Source organism: Larimichthys crocea, chromosome XXII (assembly GCF_000972845.2).
Source record: "Larimichthys crocea isolate SSNF chromosome XXII, L_crocea_2.0, whole genome shotgun sequence".
NCBI lineage: Eukaryota > Metazoa > Chordata > Actinopteri > Sciaenidae > Larimichthys > Larimichthys crocea.
Genome location: NC_040032.1, coordinates 16,830,550 through 16,849,341, shown reverse-complemented (window position 1 = coordinate 16,849,341; position 18,792 = coordinate 16,830,550). Strand labels below are relative to the sequence as shown.

The following is an 18,792-nucleotide window of genomic DNA, read 5'->3' as shown; positions in this document are numbered from 1 at the left end:
CTTTCGAAACCTCGTCTCATTTTAAAAATAAATCTTGCCATAAAATGAAGCTGTCACATTAATATTTTACTTAAAAAGATAGCTGTCGCATGCACGCACAGTGGGAGGAGCAGGGCTGAATACATCAGCACTGTGAGTCAGTGTGAAATGCAGATGAGCTCTTTTGAACTGTTAGAGTTTGTAGACATCAATGCACAAATCTAAAAAAAGACTGTGAGATTTGTGTAGTTGTTAAAGGGAATGTCATTTCATGTTGAAAAATGCAAAATATATCTTTATCTTTATCATTTTTCTACATTAAAGGTCCCATATTTTACACTGTTACTGTGTTTTATTGGAGGTTTTGTCCATAAGAAGATATATTTGTAGTTCCAAGTACCAAAAACCATCTAAATATACAACCCTATTTCCCCCAAAAAATGCATGCCATGTAAAATGGAAAAAGATACGACAAAGGAGATGCCAAGAATGTGAAAACATTGAACTGTAAAGATTACGGTAAAGTCTACTCATCTCACAGACACTGACCCTGTCTGGCTTCTTTTTTTTTAAACGTGTTGCTGGCATCAAATTCAATATGGGCATATCATTTTCCAAAATCAATAACATTTCTCAGTTTCAACATCTGATAACTTGACTTTGTGCTATTTTCAGTTAAATATGAGGTTTGAATGTTTTGCACATAATCACATTTTGTTTCTATTTCCTGGGGTTGTAGTTTTAAATCTCCTCTTATTCTTCTTTCTGGAGCTCTATAGCAAGAACATTAACATTAACATTAACAAGCCTCTTTTTAATATGACTAGCTGTTTTCTGAATGATGTACAGCCAAGCAGGTAACAGATTGCAGCCTACCTGGCTGGGTGCTCCTGGGTGTGTCTGCTGGGGTCATGCCCGAGGTCAGTGACTGTATAGTTGTGACATCACAATCTTACGGAAGTCCTCATGATTTGTTTAATCTTGTCTTCAATAATCACACATCTATGAATCTTTGAATCTAACCTGAATTTATCCCAAAGACAGGGACATAAACTCATTCATACAACACATTTGTTTTGACAGTGAAATAATAAATGTATACAATATTTAAGACTTTGTATCTCGAGCCACAAGAGGGTGCTGTTCACTCTTTGATTTCCCATGTGAGCATGATACACTGTGCCATACTTCCCCACATGGACTCATAGACAAGATTATACAGTATGAGGATCACTTTCTGTTTATTAACTGGCAAACAAACTACCAATTTCTACAAATGATTAGTTAGTTGCACAATATTTAAATGTGTAATGTCTGTATTTAATAATAATTGCTCTTATATTTGTACGTTTTTGTGTGAGGTTTTGAATTGCCCCAGGCTCTAAACTATGGTTATCACTCCAGTTGTTCTAATCTATCCATTTAGTATGCATTTACTCTTTGTTTGACTTTTCACAGACAATGTAATTAAGCCACATCCACACATTAAATTAGAGGGTGGTTTCACTCACTTAGTAGGGTCAGAGGACAAAAACACATAATGCAGAGCCTGGTCCTTGATAGACATCTTAATTGTGGGGCAGCATTTTGTTTAAATGATGCTGAAAGGATAATGACTAATGACTTTGTCTGGACACTGCTTCATCCAAACACTTCACTGAGGATAAATAAAGTAATCTTAAATAAGCACTTTTTTATCATATATGGACCCCATGTCTTGATTATTGAGGACCTAAAATATCTCATATATTCTGGAAGGTGCTTCCTAGACCAAGGAACGATGGCTGAATGCCAAAGGAGAGGTTTTGCTGTCTGTACTACTATTATTATTATTTTTTGTTATGTCATTATTATTATTGTCATTACTATTACTGTCATATGATATCGCACAATGCTTGTGAACTGGGGCGTTGCTGTGCTAAGTAATTTTGGAGGGACTGTATGAGAGTGGGGGATAAATGTACAATTTATGTATATGTGAATTAGACATGACACATAATTAATAATAAAGATATGTACCAAAAATATATGTCTCATGTTTTTTTGGGTGTAGAAAGCTGAAGGGGAGTTTAGAAGTTTTAAACTATTTCTTCTCACCTACATGTTACATTATCTCCTCATTCTCTGCATTACATTAACACACAGTCTTTACCTTTTATTCTTTGGTTCACTACGTTTTGTTAAATATCTTGTACGTTTAATATATTCTGCATACTCTGAACTCTTGCACATTTTCTGGCAAAGTCTTGCACATTCCTACACAAACTGTACTGCTTCTTTTTTATTTTTTATCTCTCTCTCTTTTTTACTTAATGTTTGTTATGCACCAAAAAGAAGTAGCTGGCAATAAACTTGATTCTGATCCTGATTGTGTAAGTTGGTATTTGTGATGAGATCTAAAATAGGAGAGCAAAAATAAAAACGGGGCTTAAAGTTTAAGTATGCAAATACTGCTAAACATTACTGATTTCTGCACATACATAATTATATGTATTAATTTTTGCTCCTTCTGGCAAAAAACAATAGCTATATATTTTTTTTCATTCGATGAAGAAAAAAAAAGAAAACAGGTCAAACCTGTACACACACAAACTCAGTTAAGTTCTCTTAATCTCTACATATTAAATCTTAGATGTTGAAAAAGTAGTAGGAAGAAGTATAGACTTACTTATGCCTACCCCTCCTTCTCTATCTGTCTCCTGTACATCTATATACATATACACAGATTCACATATTCAATCAATCAGTTATTTGTATAGCACTTTTCATACAAATAGAATGTAACACAAAGTTCTCCACCCCTCCCCACCTAATTATAAACAAAAGCACAACACAAACTGGGTAAGTGCCATGTCATCATTACCTTGCAGTGAGGAAACACTGGAGGCAGGGTAAAAACTAATAAATAATAAATAAAAAAAAGAAAAAGAAAAACATTAAAATGTTTAAAACAAATTAAAACGTGTAAATACTTAAATAAAAGTAAAGTGTAATAAAATATATGGATAGCCAAAAATAAAGGTTAAGAAATATAAACAGACAGACAACTAACCGAATAAATAAATAAATAAAAGTAGTGTAACAGATTGTTGTGGAAATAGTTATCTATTGTCTCTTTAATGTATAATGTTGTATAAATAGTGCTACATATAATGTATAATCTAAACAGAAAAATGTATGAATACAGTTCAAGTAAAAGCCAGATTTAAAAAATCTTGAGTTTGCTCTTATATATATATATAAGAGCAATGTGCATATATATGTGCAGACATGTATAACTCTGTGTTCAACAAGTATGAGTCATTGTGTCTGCAAACCAGAACTAAACTTTTTAAATGCATTAGGGATGTTTGAGGGCAGCTGTGTTTAAATTTGCAATAAGTTTTCCATTTTTGGGAGTTGGGGGTGGGTTTGGTCTCCTCGGGACCCCTCCACCACCTTCTCCACCTCCAAAGTGTCCACACTGGCTGGAGACGTGGCAGCGCCTCCGGTCATATGATTTCAGTTCATGCCTCTGAACCCCACCCCGTCGTGCTTCCCCCCTCTCTTTGGAATTTTTTTTTTTTTTTTTTTTTTTAAATATATATATGACTTGTGCGTTATTTTAGTGTGGAGTCACACTTCTGCAAAACATCTTAAAAAAAAAAAAAAAAAAAAAAAAAAGTCGTGCAAAAATATTGTCGCTGCACAACCTCTCAAATACTATCCAGGGGATTTTAGCGGCGCTGACCACCCCAAACAGAGCCATTTTTAGACGTTTACTGCTGACGTTTACAGAGGCTTCAAATAGCTTCCGTTTTACTCTGGTAGTGATTGGACTGTTTCTGTGAGCTAACACACATATTGGGGGGGTTGAACAAGTCCCGACACTCTACACTACTTCAATGGAGGAACAGCCCAAAGATCGGGCACAAGACAGGCAATACCACCACCAACACCAACACCACCACCACCACCGAGGAGGAGAGGACAGAAACTCTACTACAACTTGTCTAAAAAATGATCAGAGCCACTTCCACCAGCGCCAGCATCAGGAAACGCAGACGAAGAAAACAGGTTGGGCCATCCGAGAGAGAGAGAGAGAAAGAAAGAAAGAAAGAAAGAAAGAAAGAGAGGGGGATAAAAATAAATAAATAAAAAAAAGTGGAGCTAACGGTCGCTAGCCTTACTCAGCTAATGTCAACGAGCCGCTTAGCATCGAGCTAACTAACGTTAACTCCATCCGTGATAGAGAGAGGGAGGTGGAGGAAGTTAGCCTGCTGGAGCTAATGAATTCAAACTGCTGTGTGCTTGTTTTAATCAAGCTGCTGTGTGGCTGATTCGATTTAAAGGCCGATAGTTTTTTTTAGGGGTTGTGTGTGTGTGTGTGTGTATATAAAATAAAACGCGCTGACGTTGCGTGACAGTTGGTTTGACATATCGGGGATTGACCTTGTAGCGCCGGCTTCAACAGCCGTTTTTCTTCAGCAAATGTGGCTAAATAATACAAGAAAAAACCCCCCCCCCCCCTTATCCCTCTTCAATATTAACGCATTTATTATTACTACTACGTGTGCCGTTTTCAAAAACAAGCGAGCTAAAGCAGCTTTATGTCCGTGTCGGCATGTGTTGTGTCCAGTTTTAGCGGAAAACGAGCCGGCTCCACTGGAATGTTCTAAACTGCCGTTTCCTGTCGGCCATGTTAGACTATCACTGCGAGCTAATGCTACAGTTGCTTCATTTTACTGAGCTTGACACGTCGTCGTCGTCGTCGTCGTCTTTTCCCGACTTTGGTCGCCTGTTTTTTAGGCGGACTATCTCATGGTTAAACCATGTACTTGGGCGTGTTAGTGCCCGAACCAGACTAGGCTGGCTAAGTTGACATTAGCTTCGTTAGCTGCTTGACAGGCCCTGTTGCATGTTGTCCAGTCCAACGTGAAGCCACACTGCTTTGATTTTTTTTAAAAAGAAATCTGATTTTATTTGCCCAAAGTCACAAAGTGCATTTGCCTCAGAGGGCTTTACTTTACAATCTGTACAGGGAGTGACACCCTCTGTCCTTTTAGACCCTCGGTTCAAGTGAGGAAAACCCACAAAAAACCTTTTTAACAGGTTTAAAAAAAGGTGGAAGAGCCACAGAGGAGGGATCTTTCTATGTGCAATAGATGTCACATGTACAAAACAAATCAACACAGACATATTGTACAATTACAATGAATGATAAAACGATTACAGTAGAGATGCACATTGGCAGCAAATCATCAACTAACTATAAACTGTAAATGGAGATACGGTAGCAATAATGACAGTGGTAATATGTGTAGTGGACGTCATGCAGCAGCCACGATCCACGAGAACCTGCCGGACGAGAGAGAGCACAGAAACTCCGGGGGAAGAAGTTTAGTTAGTAACATGCATTAATGAGACATGTATGTTTACAGATGGAGAGAGAGAGAGATATATGGTTCGCTGTTAACCCTCATGTTTTGCATGCAGCTTTTATGAATATATGTATAGCTGTGTGCAGGAGCTTGTGCACCGAGCAGCTCCATTTAACGTGAAGCCAGCCCCCACCCCACCCTCTCCCACGTTGACACAGCAGTTCCCAGGCTTCTGTGCATAGACCTATTTGTGGTTCACTGCCAGTCCAAATGTATTTCATAAATGCTGCTTTGACACCCTGCAACAACTGGCCTCTGATGTCAGATCAGATATTCAGAAAGGAATTGAATCAGCTGCAGTTGACAGTTGTTTACTATGAAATAGGACCGATAATTTGTTAAATACAGCGAGCAACCAAGCTCATCTTTGAGTGATACATGTTAATATAAACATAAATCTGCCATGCCATGGATATGCCATGTCCTAAACGTTGCTGGACGACAATATTAGCTCTCATCGGATAGATTGCTGTGATAATTTATCAGAAACTATCATGGATTATTGTGAATTTCATGGTGCATAATTATGGCTTGCATAGGAAACACCATTTTAAACCCATGTGGCTAGCAGACACATACTTTTTATGATAAATGTTTAATGAAATTTAGATAATTGAAATAATTTTGAATGAGATTTTGTGACTTTAGGCTGCAATGTTTCTTATCTTATCATAGCAAATATTTAATATATAGCATACATTTAATTTTCTGGCAGTTTTCTTCCTGGTATAAGAGAATGGTTTTAAGTGTTGTGTCATTTCATTATAAACTGATTTTGTTTCCCTTTTCAGGCAATAAAAAAGTAAACATCAGTGAGGAAGACGGGGAGAAGAGTCCACATCTGTCTGATACTGTTGGTATGTCGCATCCCCCCAACAGCAATGGTAACAGACACACGAGTAACACAAATGTGAAGCAGAAGTCAACACAAAAGCTGTACACGACTGTTCCAAAAGCGAGCAGCAAAGGACTGGACTATAAGAAGAATATGGACCTTAAAAATGACAAAGAAAAGGCCCTGGATTTGAATCATCATGAGGCCCAACCTCTGGATAAGAAAGACTCTGTGTTGTTTCAAAATGGCGTTGTAAACTGTGGCTTAATTACAAATGGCTATTCGAGCAAGGACAATGATGGCAGCGGCTCCGAAGGTGGATATACTACTCCGAAAAAACGCAAGGCCAGATGTAACAACACCAAGAACACTGATAATGTGATTAGAGAAAAGGAGAAAGACATGCAGCAGGGCAACACTACACAGGAGCATGGGGCTTTTAATGTCGAGGCGGCTGAGAAGGGAGTGACTTCCAGACTTGACGGCTTTCGAGCCGCCCATAAAGCAGAAGCTCAGTCAGCAACAAGACGGGCCGTTGCGTCAGATGCTTCGGCGAGCGAATCTCAGAGGAAAAACTCTGATGGCAAAACAGTTGGCACCTTTGGTAAAAAGACTGAGGAGAGGCACAAAGCCAAGCTTTCCTCACCTTCAAAAGAGGACTCGTGGACTTTGTTCAAGCCACCTCCAGTATTTCCTGTGGACAATAGCAGTGCTAAAATTGTTCCCAAGATCAGTTATGCAAGTAAAGTAAAAGAAAACCTCAACAAAGTAGCTCAAGGTGGAGGAGAAGCACTGCCTCCTCCTGTTAGACTGTCACAGGTCCCTATGTCTGCTATGAAAACTATCACCTCAGCTAGCTTTACTAATGGTCCTGTTTCTGGAAATGGAAACGGCTGCCCAGTGGGTACCTTCTTTGCTCCTGCTGCTAGTAGTATTCCACCAGCCCCATCTATCCCAAGTGGCGATAATGTAGCATCTCCTTTGGAAAGTAACTGTAGCTCTACAACTAGTCCCGTAGATGGAGAAGCATATGAGCTTAGAAAGTGTACTCTTTTAATTTACCCTTTAAATATGCAACCTGTGCTCCCTAGTGCTCGCCACCTTGACCCGCCGGCTGCTCATACAAATCAGAAAGCCTTGGGAGATATCTTCCAGAATCAGTGGGGGCTTTCCTTCATCAATGAGCCCAACTTGGGGCCAGAAGGAGGATGTGGCCAGGTGCCTGCAGAGGACAAGACTACTGTGGTCACACCTCAAAGCGAGTGTCAGGCTGTCGCAGCCAAGGCTGCCCAGCCGTGCTTTGATGTTAGCCCATCATTCTTAGAGCCTGGCACTTTGGCTCCAGAGCCCGAGAAAAGGACTTGTGCCCCTTGCAGTGTGTCTAATGCTTGTTCTCCTGCTTGTGCGACGAGCGAGGAGGAGAACAAGCTGCAGCCATGTGGCCAGGAAAAGACGAAAGCTGAGGGCAAGGGTGCAGGTTCTGCTGCGTCAGCCCCCAGTAAAGACAACGGTGCTAAGCCTGCACAGGGCCAGCTAACCACTTTGTTGTTTGGCTCATCTAAAGAACAGGCCCACTCTAAAGACATTGGCAGAAGGTGTAGCTGGGGGTCCTTTGACATTAAAGCTGCTGTCACTTATCACACTAAAGGTAACTTTGACTATTAATCAGATAAATGTGTGTAACCATTCAAGTTGTAATCCTTAAGGTTTAGGTTGTGCTTTTGTCAGAAAAACAGTTTAATCTGTTGACAGAAACTCTCGTCTTTTATAACTGCATCACGGTAAAAACCACTTCGCCTTTCGGCAGTTGAGTACCTTTATTGTGAAGCATTAAATTTAATTAACCCTATTTCCCCCTGGGGATCAATAAAGTATTTCTGATTTATTAGCAAATGTTCAGTTTGCATTAGCAGTAACTTAATGCAGCGCTGGTTCGACTGTGAACAGTGATGCTTATATTGATGAGATAGCTGTGATGCTGGATTACACACTGTGTCGTTTCCTCGTGTGTGTGGGGAAGGCAATTTCTGACTCCACCATTAACGATGAAAACTAATATATAGAGGGGTAATTACAGAATGTAAATACATTGAATGGGCACTGTAGGAAAAAATGCAGTAGTATTTAAAATGGGGTTTTGTTTATGGAAATCTTAAGGATTACAATTTGAGTAAACCTGTCTGAAAATATTCTTCGTGACTGATTAATGCAGATGCTGAAATAATGTGTTTTTCCTTCAACAGAAATGGAATTCATTTTCAACTTGCAAAAACAAGGTAAACTAAACTTCACTTTTTCCTCTGGTTTTTAGAAATATTTAGACAGTTCAGAATTAGCTGTAGAAACGTAACAAGACATCAGCATTTTGCTTAAATTACTGCAGTGTTTGTGACATTTCAAGCTGTCAGAATACTTTTTTCCCCCTTTTAAAAACTGCACTGCCGATGCAGCTCTTGTGGCACATTGTTAACTAGGGCTGTAGCGATACACTAATCTCAAGACACAGAAAGTTGTCATTCAATAGAAATAATATTTATGAAGTTATTCTGTCACTGTGCTCTGTGTGCTCCCTGCACTCTGTTCTTTGTATGGGACTTAATGTATCGATACTTGTGGCTGAAAAATCAATACTTTCTGGGGAAATAAAATAACGATATATATCGCAGGATCGATAAAATTGCTCAGCCTTATTGTTAACATCACAGAGGATTCAGTTATGGTTTAGTTATGAGGTAGGGTCCATTCAAATCTGGCGTTGTGGCGAAAATGTTTCCATTTATTTGAGGCAGGGGTGTTCGCAAAAAAAAAAAATGCAGCGACCAGTGGCGAAAAAGTTGCGCCAGATCCAACTATTGATAAAACGCAGCCTGACGTTACACTACAACCACCAATAGCATGATCAAAGACTGATCAAACCTCCACAGTCATCCTGAAATGTCTCTGAAACTGAGACTGTCCAGGTGGATTCATGTATTTCATGTACCCAGCTTTTAAATCTGGGTGTGGCTCACGATTCATGGTGCAAAATAGTGACACAAAGACGTTTAATTTGGTTTATGTCTGATAGTTTGAGACACTGGTCGAGACATACAGTGAATGAGAGTAAGGGAGCGTCAGCATTGAGAAAGCTGGTTAATCAGTGAACAAAGTTATTTCCTGATTGTTTCACAGTGTTACGTTCAGCACAAATACACTAGACACAAGCCCAGCCGCCCTTTCACCCTCACGCACCACAGCACCTGATTCTGTCTGAATGTACCCATATATTTACTGACACTACACCCTCCATATGAGTAAGATGCCCGGGTAACCGATGACAGTCATGTAATCATTTCTTTTTTTATATGGTTACACTCATGCACACGTGGATCCATTTACTGACATTGAGTTCATAAATACCGGTAACCTGCTGAGAAAGATCCTGAAGCTAGTTTAGCTCACTTCTCAGTATAACTCACTGTAAGGATACACACAGATCCATTGTTGTACAAGTTGAGCTGTGCGGCAGCATATGCACAAAGGCCCATTAATTCCTTCAACATGCCTCTCAAGGACAGTATATCACGGACTCCCATCACATAACAGTTAATCCTTGAAAGACAAAAGGTCGTGTTTGTTTTATCACTAAACAGCAGAAGCATAAGCAACCCAAAGTAATCGCCAACGGAGACGCTGTTAAAATAACCGAGTGTGACATACTGCTGGTGTATGGTCCTCTGGTACTGCAGTCAATGCCAGCTGGCGAGTGAAATATAGCAATTATTCCAAACAGTCTGTTGACATCAACACAAGCATGAGCGCAGTGATGTTTGAGGATATGTTAGCTTAATATCCAATCACTAAGTCGAGTGAAATACACAGTTACTGCTTTGGGTTTGTAGCTTTTCAATACCAAAACTGATAGTTCAGTCTCTACTGATACCGAAATGATGCTTTAGATACTTGAGTTACAGAAATCCAAACTAATTCTGTGTTTTTATATTTAAGAAAATAAGCCAAAGTTCTGAAATGTTTGTAGAGTATCAAGCCAAGAAGTCTTAAAATGTCTTTTAAATCAGGATTATCTGTTTGCTTGCATCTTATCAGTCTGACGTGTTGATTAATCTAACCCTTGGCCTCCTTCTCCCTCTCCTGTAGATCCAAAAAGAGTAGTGGTTTATGATGAGACCAAGGACGGACCTGATCAGTGAGGTAGATGGTCTACAGTACTTACCTTCTTCACTTCTGGGTGCTGCAGTTCTCTACCTTGGAAATCATAAATCCCATTGGACTGATAAAGTGACAACTGTGAAAACATTGATAGTATAGCATGACAGATTTTCCTTGGAGTCTCGGGTGGAATAACAACAGACTTCTTTGGGGGCGTCAGACAAACGCGCGCGCGCATACACACACACACACACACACACACACACACACACACACACACATACTCTGGAGGGACGTAAGAGGAGTCGATCGGTGCCTCTCCAACATGATAACTGGACACTTGCAACTTTGGAGCTGTGGTTAGTCGTTTGTCTCACGGCTCTTTAGGATGATGTTTGGGAGTTCAACAAAAGGAAGGTGTTATGGATTGCACCTCCCTAAGCCTTTATCCTGTTGAACTGCGGCATCCGTCAGTCTGACTATGGGATGCCTCAGTCGTTTTTTTTTTTTCTTCACGCGTTCAAATGAGTTCATTGTAGATATGTTAGACATTATACATACACATCTGTGTGCAAGCTTGAATTAATCGTGCAAGAAAGGAGAACACACTTTGCAAAGAATGCCTTGAAGTTTCGGACTAAAGATCTTTTTTTTTTTTTTTGGAGTCCTGTTAAACTGTAAGTTGAGCAGAAGCTCGGCAGGTGAGGTGCCCATCCAGGAAGGGAGAACCTTGTCTTAAATCCTTTATAGGGGAAATCAGAGCCTGGAAATTAAATGCTTGCTTTTTATTTTGTTGTCTTTTTGTTTTATTATTTTTGCTTTATTTTTATTTTGTCTGACCTAACATGAGTGTTATCCGCACTGCAGTGTGAACGCCCCTCCCTTCCCCTTCAGAGCACAGGTACAGAAGTGCCCCATTTGAAGGAAATCTGCGCCCCTTCATTTTATTGTTCATTACAGGTGTGCTAAAGATTTTAAAAATCAGGTCTCCGTGAAAGGCAAAACCTTTTAAACCTAAAGCTTTTCATACATTTCATGCAGATCGTTATGAGGTCAGTGCAGTCTCTTCTGAAACTCAGATTCATATACGCTCTAAGATATGGTAACTGAGTGACTAACTGTTAAGCAAAGAGACATTTGTACCGATAGGTATCCTGCGTTTTGTGCTATTTGTTCGGCAGCAAGACTCAGGATGTCCATGCAGATTATTTTGCCTGCGTTTCTGTGTTTTTAAAAAAAGAAGAAAAACGAGAGAACTGTTCTATTTCCTGTCGTCAAAGGAACACGTGTTGCATTTTTACGGCTTAGATTTTTTGTTGTTTTCTGACTCGGCATCGGGTCTTTTTTACTTTTCTGTCTTATGGCATTGTACTTCCTGCATGTTTACTGGTGGAAATGAACGAGGCAGAGGTCACTGTTCATCGCCACACAAAGATAACAGTAACAACAACAAACAACAATCGCAATACTAATCTAGGCCCCCTCCCGCCGCCACATCCCCCCCAAACGACTAGCCACTTTTGTCAAACTGTGTTGAAATGTGAAGATGAGTTGTACTATTATGTTTTACTGTGGATAACATTTTACATTTTTGCGAAACCAGTGTGCAATAACACCGTGTGATCCATACAATGTGTGAAATGGGTTATATGGAGCTACAAAATCATCACCCCAAGATGCTGGTGTGTGGCCTGCAGTTCATTTGTTTGTTCAAAAAAAGAAAAAAGAAAAAAAGGTGCATGTTCAGGTTTGTTGCACAAATTCTTGAAGTGTTTTTCTTTATTTTTATTTTATTTTTTTTGCAAGAGCTCATGTTGAAAGTTTTAATTAAATCTAGGGAGCCCAATTTTTTAGTTTTTTTTGTTTGTTTGTTTTGTTTTGTTCTAACTGCTAACTGGCCAGCTGTGACATCACTTTCATCACCTTCTCCAAATCAGGATTGGTTTATTCAACATAACAACAAAAAGGAACCATCCAGGTTTCTTTTCCTCTAGAAGATATGATTTGGTTAATGTGTGGATTAATAGCACTTTATGTAAACTAATTGCTTTTATCTTTTAATTACTAGAGAGATCTATATGTACTGACAAGAAATACTCCTTGAAAGAATGGCTCTGGGCTGTTACTTTTCAGAATAAAAAAAAATAAAAAATAAGTTGATAAATACAGAATTATTAAATGTAACTCAGGTAGTGTTGATAAAGCCATGACTATGTTAAATTTTTCTTTTCTTTTTTTTTTTTTGCCATATGGCCCCCTGTCATGTAATTGGAAATGTTGAATTGGAGTCCTATTATATAGAGTCTTATATGATGATGTGACAAAACACCAAATAATTACATGTGAGGAAATAACTGTCACGGTATGCGAGGAGGTGCGGTCATCGATCATTTCGGGCTCTAAAGTTTCATGTCCCCCTTTTTAGATATATTAAAAAAAAAAAGAAGCACATTGCTCCATGCGTTTTCTATCTATACTAGACTGTAATCTTCTTCTTGATGGTTGATTTTTCTCCCTTGTGTGTTCATAGTGAAGCACCTCTTGATTTATTATCGCTGAACAGTCAGTGATGTTTCCAAGGGGGGTTGCTACGAGCTTTCTTTTCCCCAGTACACTTCTTTCCGCCGCGTCCTGATTAGGCAACGCCGTTCTCTCCTGTGCAGAGAGAGGGGAAGTCGTAGCTGCAGCCGGTTGTCTTCACATTCAACTTCCATGTCTAATCTCAGTCAGCTCTCTGGTATTTAAAAAAAAAAAAAAAAAAAAAAAAAAGCTTTTGTTTTTGGCTTCCATTGTACAGCGTGTGATGGATGAGTGTATTATCATGCGCTTAGCCTCCTGAATAAGAACAATTGTGCCGACGAGGACGCCGGGGGGTACTCACGGAGATATTGCCCATTAGCATTTAGGCTTTTATGTCTTTCTGTGCTCGTGGCAATTGACATTTAATCTGTCAAAGTTACGCAAAACTCACAATTTAATTTCTTCCAATCGCTCCATAATCCATAGACGAAGTCACATATTCAGGTTCCTGTATGGTAAATGCCAAATTGTTCAGGCTTGAAAGCATTATCAGTGGACAGTGATGCATCTATAGGCTTCTAAATGTAAAACAGGGTGATCAAAATGAGTAGTATGTGATGTTACTGTAGTCTTATGACCTTTTTTAAAAATCTTCTTTTTGTCTTGTTTGTGTGAGGATGGTCCTGTACAGGGAAATCAAGAGAATCTCCCATCCTCCTACCCCAAGGCTCGTCTTTTTCAAGCACTTAATACAGCAAAAAGGCTATGTTGAATATGCATTTATAAAGATAGAACTATTATTTAGCACTGTAGCCTGCAAACCAAAAACTGGTTCTTGAAGCTGAGTAGATGGTTAATCAGTGATTATTTTTATTTCTTTGGTTAAGAGGAGGTTTGAGTGGTTTGACTGTTGGGACAGAAACGCCTGATCATGTGGAGTTTATATCTCCACCGCCCCCCCTCAGGATGTGCAATCACCTCAAGGATGCTGATGCAGGCTTCCAGGTTGTGACTGATGAGTTTGGCCTCGTTGTTTTATTTTGTAGGTGTGTTCATAGAGAGTTCTTCCTATTATATGCAAGTTTCCTCGTATATTTCAAAAAGAAATCCCTCCCCCCCCGCCCCGCTCCCTTTTTCCTTGTTGTTTCATGTTCAGGTGCCTGTGTGAGGGGGGGGGGATAAATCTACTTTTACAGCGATTTTGATTGTTTAAAATCTGCTTGCAGCGTATATCCGTGCCATTTTTTTTTTTTTGTTTGTTTTATTGTATCATTTGCGATGCTGTTTAAGTTTTCTTACAGCTAATCCTAATTTCTTCTTTTTAAAGTGACATGGACCCGGCTGAAACATTTAGTCATTTTCTGTGTTTTTTGTTTTTGTAGTTTCCTTTTTTTTTTTGAAAATGTCATGGCTTGTGTTCAGAATTGTGTGACCTAAAGCCAAAATAGGTTTGAATGGGAACGGACGACAACCGCTTGCTGGTTTATTATTACTACTCATGGCAGTCCATTGTAAAGTTTAATGTCTGAAGTAGCACATAATTGATTTGAACTGATTTAACAAAAAACAAAAAAAATTGGTGTTTTAACGTGTTTAAAAAAAGAAAAAAAAACATTTTTATTTTTGAGTTATAACCTAAGTTATCCATAGATGCACAAGTAGGATGAAACTAAAAGGAATAAATGATACATAAAATCAGTATGTTTTCATTTTTTTTTACGAGTTTTAGATGATTTAGTCACTAATTAAGGCTGATGTACACCTATTTCCTCCCCTAATAGCACCAACGTTAATATATTTGAAGTCTTTTCCAGCAGATTTTATACTTTAATTCATTTCAAATAGTTGTGATGGAGTGATGAGCGTTGATATCCACTGCATCCCAGAGTTCCTCTTAATATATTTTTGTTATTTGTAGTGATGTTGATCATGTTTGTGAGGGGCGAGTGAGGTATTAACGTGCGGTTCAACAACTCTGAATCTGCTTTTTTTTTTTCGCCAAAGGTACACTACTCAGAGATTCAGCTACTGAATGGCAAAACGCACAGACCGGAGACGTTGTTGTTGTTGATGATGATGTCGATGTCATAACCAGCTTCCTGACATCGTGCTGGGTTTGGAGTTTTTTTTCTTTACTAGTGAAGAGAAGTCACTACTGTAGCAGCTGAATGTCACTTTGAGCGTGTTATTACACAGTGTGAAAGAGGAGGAGGAGGTTACAAAAAAAAAAAGATAAAACAAATACCGAAAGTGCTGCTTCTTCATCCAGTAATCAATCGTCTGTAATGGGAAATGCTGGACTTGGTGTTTGTGCTCAACTTAAAAACTGTCCCTCCTTTTTTAAACTGTCATTGCCTCTTGTGGAAATATTTTAATTTAGGGGGCTTTTTTTTCTTTTCTGTTTTTATTCAGTGACACATCAGGGGTACACTGTTTTTTTTCTTTCTTTTGTTTCCACACATGGGGAGTGAAGGGCAACATGTGTCTTTACAGGATTCAGTCACGAAAAGAGGTGATATGTTGTGCCGAGTCATCTTGTTTTTGTTATGTTTCTCTGTGTCATCTCAAATGGCTGTTGTACTTGTTGATGCATTATTTTATTTTTTTCTTGGTCTGCTCCTCCTCTTTTTTTTTTCTTTTTTTTTTGTTTATCACCTTTTTTTTTCTCTCGTTCCCCCTCCACCTCACCACCTCCTCCTCTATAAATTTGAGGCAATAGCAGTTCTTTTTCGTCTTAGAGGTCGACATTTTAAGTTTTTAAGTGAGCAGTCTGATTATTTAAAAAAAATATTTTGTTGTTTTGAATTTAACAGAAGTGTCACATTATGTTTTTTTGTTTGTTTTTAAAGCATGATAATAACCCTCAAATTCCAAACAATGTAATAGAGTCAATAAAAAAAAAAACCCTCCAGTGTTCACAATTTTAGTTTCCATTAAAATGTCAAATTTTCATGAAGAATTCTGCGTGTGGTGTTCTGTGTGTGATATCTGTGCTGCCAACAAACTGACTGAAGTTTGTTTATTACAAATTATCTTCATCATGTGCATGACTACAAATGTGACTGTGACTTTTCACAACAACTCCTCAAACATCAGGTAATAAAACTGAACCCACCTCCAGACCTGATACTGTGATTTAGCAGTGGTTGAATGTAACTAGATTAGATTCAAATATATCGTCATTGCACAAACGTACTTAGACAACGAAATGCAGAGTAGTAAAGTGCAGAGTATGTGCAAATGAACAGGATATATGAATATAGTGCAGGTATATGAATATGCTATGGGATATATACAGTATAGTGTTAGAATATATACAGTATAAGCATACACATGCATACATATACAGCTTGGCAATAGCAGAAATTGCAGGTAAAAAGTAATTACCGGTACTTGTATTATGGTCAGTACGAACAGTGCTGCACAATCTACTTGAGTTTAACTTTTTTGCCACGTTACACTTCTACTCTATATTTCAGCGTGAAATATTGCACTTGTTTACATTTAAGAGTTGTAATACTTTTAATGCGGTAGTGTGTTCACTGTTTAAATCATGATCACTTGTTTCCTGTAGAAATCTCCCTCATATCAAGTCATTTTAGTCTTTGATGGAGCCCTAACTCTTCTCAAAACATGAAAATCCACCAGAACAGTAAGGGGAATATTCCATCCTTGGATGCAAATTTAAAAAGTTTAATTTTTCATACTTCTTCTGCAGTGATGTTCCTTTTATACTTATTTAAAGATCCATTCGATGCTTTAAAAAGGCTTCATTTGACTTCAAAACGGCTTGAAAGTGCAGCCAGAATCGTCTTAATTAGTTTGTTAGAAACTGTCAAACAGTTTATAAAGAATTTAAAATGAGCTGCTGGCTCCAATAGTAGTAATCTACTTACATATTAATAAATCATTTAATGTAATTTAATGAAATGGGTGAATCTTATGATTCTTTCACTGAAAATATTTTCTTAATTTGACTTAAATCAGACTTCTTTTAATCCAGGACTGTTACTTGTAACTTGGCCTAAATAGATTTTAATATAAATTAAAGTGTACTATTATATAATGTACTATTATATAATAGATTTATAAATAACTGAGTATATACCAGTTGCCAGTAAGTCTGTAGTTTTTAGTTGCCCCGTTCAGCCTGGATATTTATGATCAGCGCCGGTCCTGGCCACATTTGCGCCTCGGGCGTTCGTGCGCCCCTCACGGAGCCTGCGCCCTGGGCGGCTGCCCACATTGGCCATAGCTAAGACCGGCTCTGTTTATGATAAAGGATAAATATCTGGAGTATGAACACAGCAGCTTGTGTTGCACAATGATTTGTTTCAGTGCCTTAATGTTGTTTTTGTTTGTCTTGAAATGTGATTTCAAGAGACAAAAATGTCCCAAATATGAAGCACGCTGACAAATGATACCAATAGTCTCATGGAGGAAAATGTTTCAGTGGTTTGTCAAACTCTCAGGGATACAATCAAACAGATATTACACAAAGTTTAATGTAACAAATCTTTTCGGTGACTAGTACCCACAACAAGAACAACAACAGCTAAACGTGCAGACATCTGTGTCTCTGTTTGAAAGCGTATGTCAGGAAACATCCCTGCTCAGTGATGGATGTGTTCACACTCACTTGAGCTGCTCGGCACTGGTGGAAGCCATGTGGTCATAATGAGCTCAGCTTGATCTGAAGGCCTTTGGGATCTTCTGGCCCATCAGTGAAGCAGCAGAGGTGCTGATTGTTGTTCAAAGTCGCCCCCTTGTGGATGAACGGTTGGTACACATTCACTGAGGCACTGCAAACCTAAAGAGATGCTTTCATCACTGTTTTTTCTGTAGTATTCATAAATAGACTGTCGAAATATTTCATTTTAACTTTGACCTGTAGCAGGCAGATGTTATGAATACATTTATAATATCTAAATCTGACTAGTTTGATATGTTTTATTGCTAGATTATCTTAATTTAGTTAATATTCCTTAAATAAATACATTTAACACTTGCTTTCTGAAGCTGATGTCGATACACACCAAACAACAAACGCTTGCTGTCACATAAAGCACTGAAAAGCTTTTTATCCACCCCACTTCAAATATATATATATATGTTGTTTTTCCACCTGTGTAAATGGTAGAGTTGTGTGATTGCTGGGATGACTCTGGGAGCTGTTGACACTGCAGGTGGCGTATTTTCACCACAAACACACACATAACACACTTCTTTTTTTTTCTTCCTTGTGTCCATGGAATTGAACCGGTGTTTACCGCCAACCCCTCAATTTTACCTTTCTTGATTACTCTGTACTTCATGGAGGCCACATGGGGCTTGATGGTTAGTGCTGGGTGCTCAGAGAGATTGTCCAATGTGCTGGAAGGTCACTAAAAGGTTTGATCTTTGTTGCAACAGCTCATCTCTGGCTGAGGTGTTTCTGAAGGGGGCGCCGAAATTCTTCAGTCCAGGACCGCTGTAAAAGGATGGAGCGTGGGGTGACCTCATTTCGGCAAAGAAAAACAAATCAATGTCCTTACAGAGGTGGAGATAGACTAACCCCAACTGTCATTAAAATACACAAAATCCAGCAGATCTATTGAATGTGTCTGCTGCTGCAAGACGTGGATTAGACATAAACAATACACAAAAATACCTGATCAGGCCTGGACTTCCACTCCGTCACCAGTATGAAAAGTTACATTGATTCAAACTGTATTGTAATTTAATTTACAGTAACTTTGACGAGCAGTAAAAACAACATCCTGTGAAGCTCGATTCATCACAAACAATATTTATGTTGCAAGGAGGTCTGTAAATGAATCTCCATCTCTGACATACTTCCATTACTGAGACATTCAGCTGACTACTGGTGGTAGTCATCAGTCCAAGTCA

General features: G+C 38.7%; 1 protein-coding gene across 2 annotated transcripts; it reads left to right on the top strand.

Moving 5' to 3' along the window:
• Positions 1–3,630: 3,630 nt before the first annotated feature.
• On the top strand, positions 3,631–15,862 carry nufip2 (nuclear FMR1 interacting protein 2). 2 transcript variants are annotated; one of them, XM_027273411.1, is made up of 5 exons: positions 3,631–4,035; positions 6,191–7,882; positions 8,478–8,510; positions 10,372–10,425; positions 14,908–15,862. In XM_027273411.1, exons 1-4 carry the CDS (start codon positions 3,864–3,866, stop codon positions 10,422–10,424), a joined length of 1,950 nt encoding a protein of 649 aa, XP_027129212.1. In that variant the 5' UTR covers positions 3,631–3,863; the 3' UTR covers position 10,425; positions 14,908–15,862. The 2 variants fall into 2 exon arrangements, with proteins under 2 accessions (XP_027129212.1, XP_027129211.1); XM_027273410.1 differs by having other exon boundaries at positions 10,372–15,862.
• The last annotated feature ends 2,930 nt before the right edge of the window (positions 15,863–18,792 follow it).

Bases quoted from the DNA above. Each gene is read 5' to 3' on its own strand.
- nufip2 (XM_027273411.1), top strand. From the start codon at position 3,864: ATGGAGGAACAGCCCAAAGATCGGGCACAAGACAGGCAATACCACCAC. The intron at 4,036-6,190 runs GTTGGGCCATCC...TTCCCTTTTCAG, and splicing joins AACGCAGACGAAGAAAACAG to GCAATAAAAAAGTAAACATC. The intron at 8,511-10,371 runs GTAAACTAAACT...CCTCTCCTGTAG, and splicing joins TTTCAACTTGCAAAAACAAG to ATCCAAAAAGAGTAGTGGTT.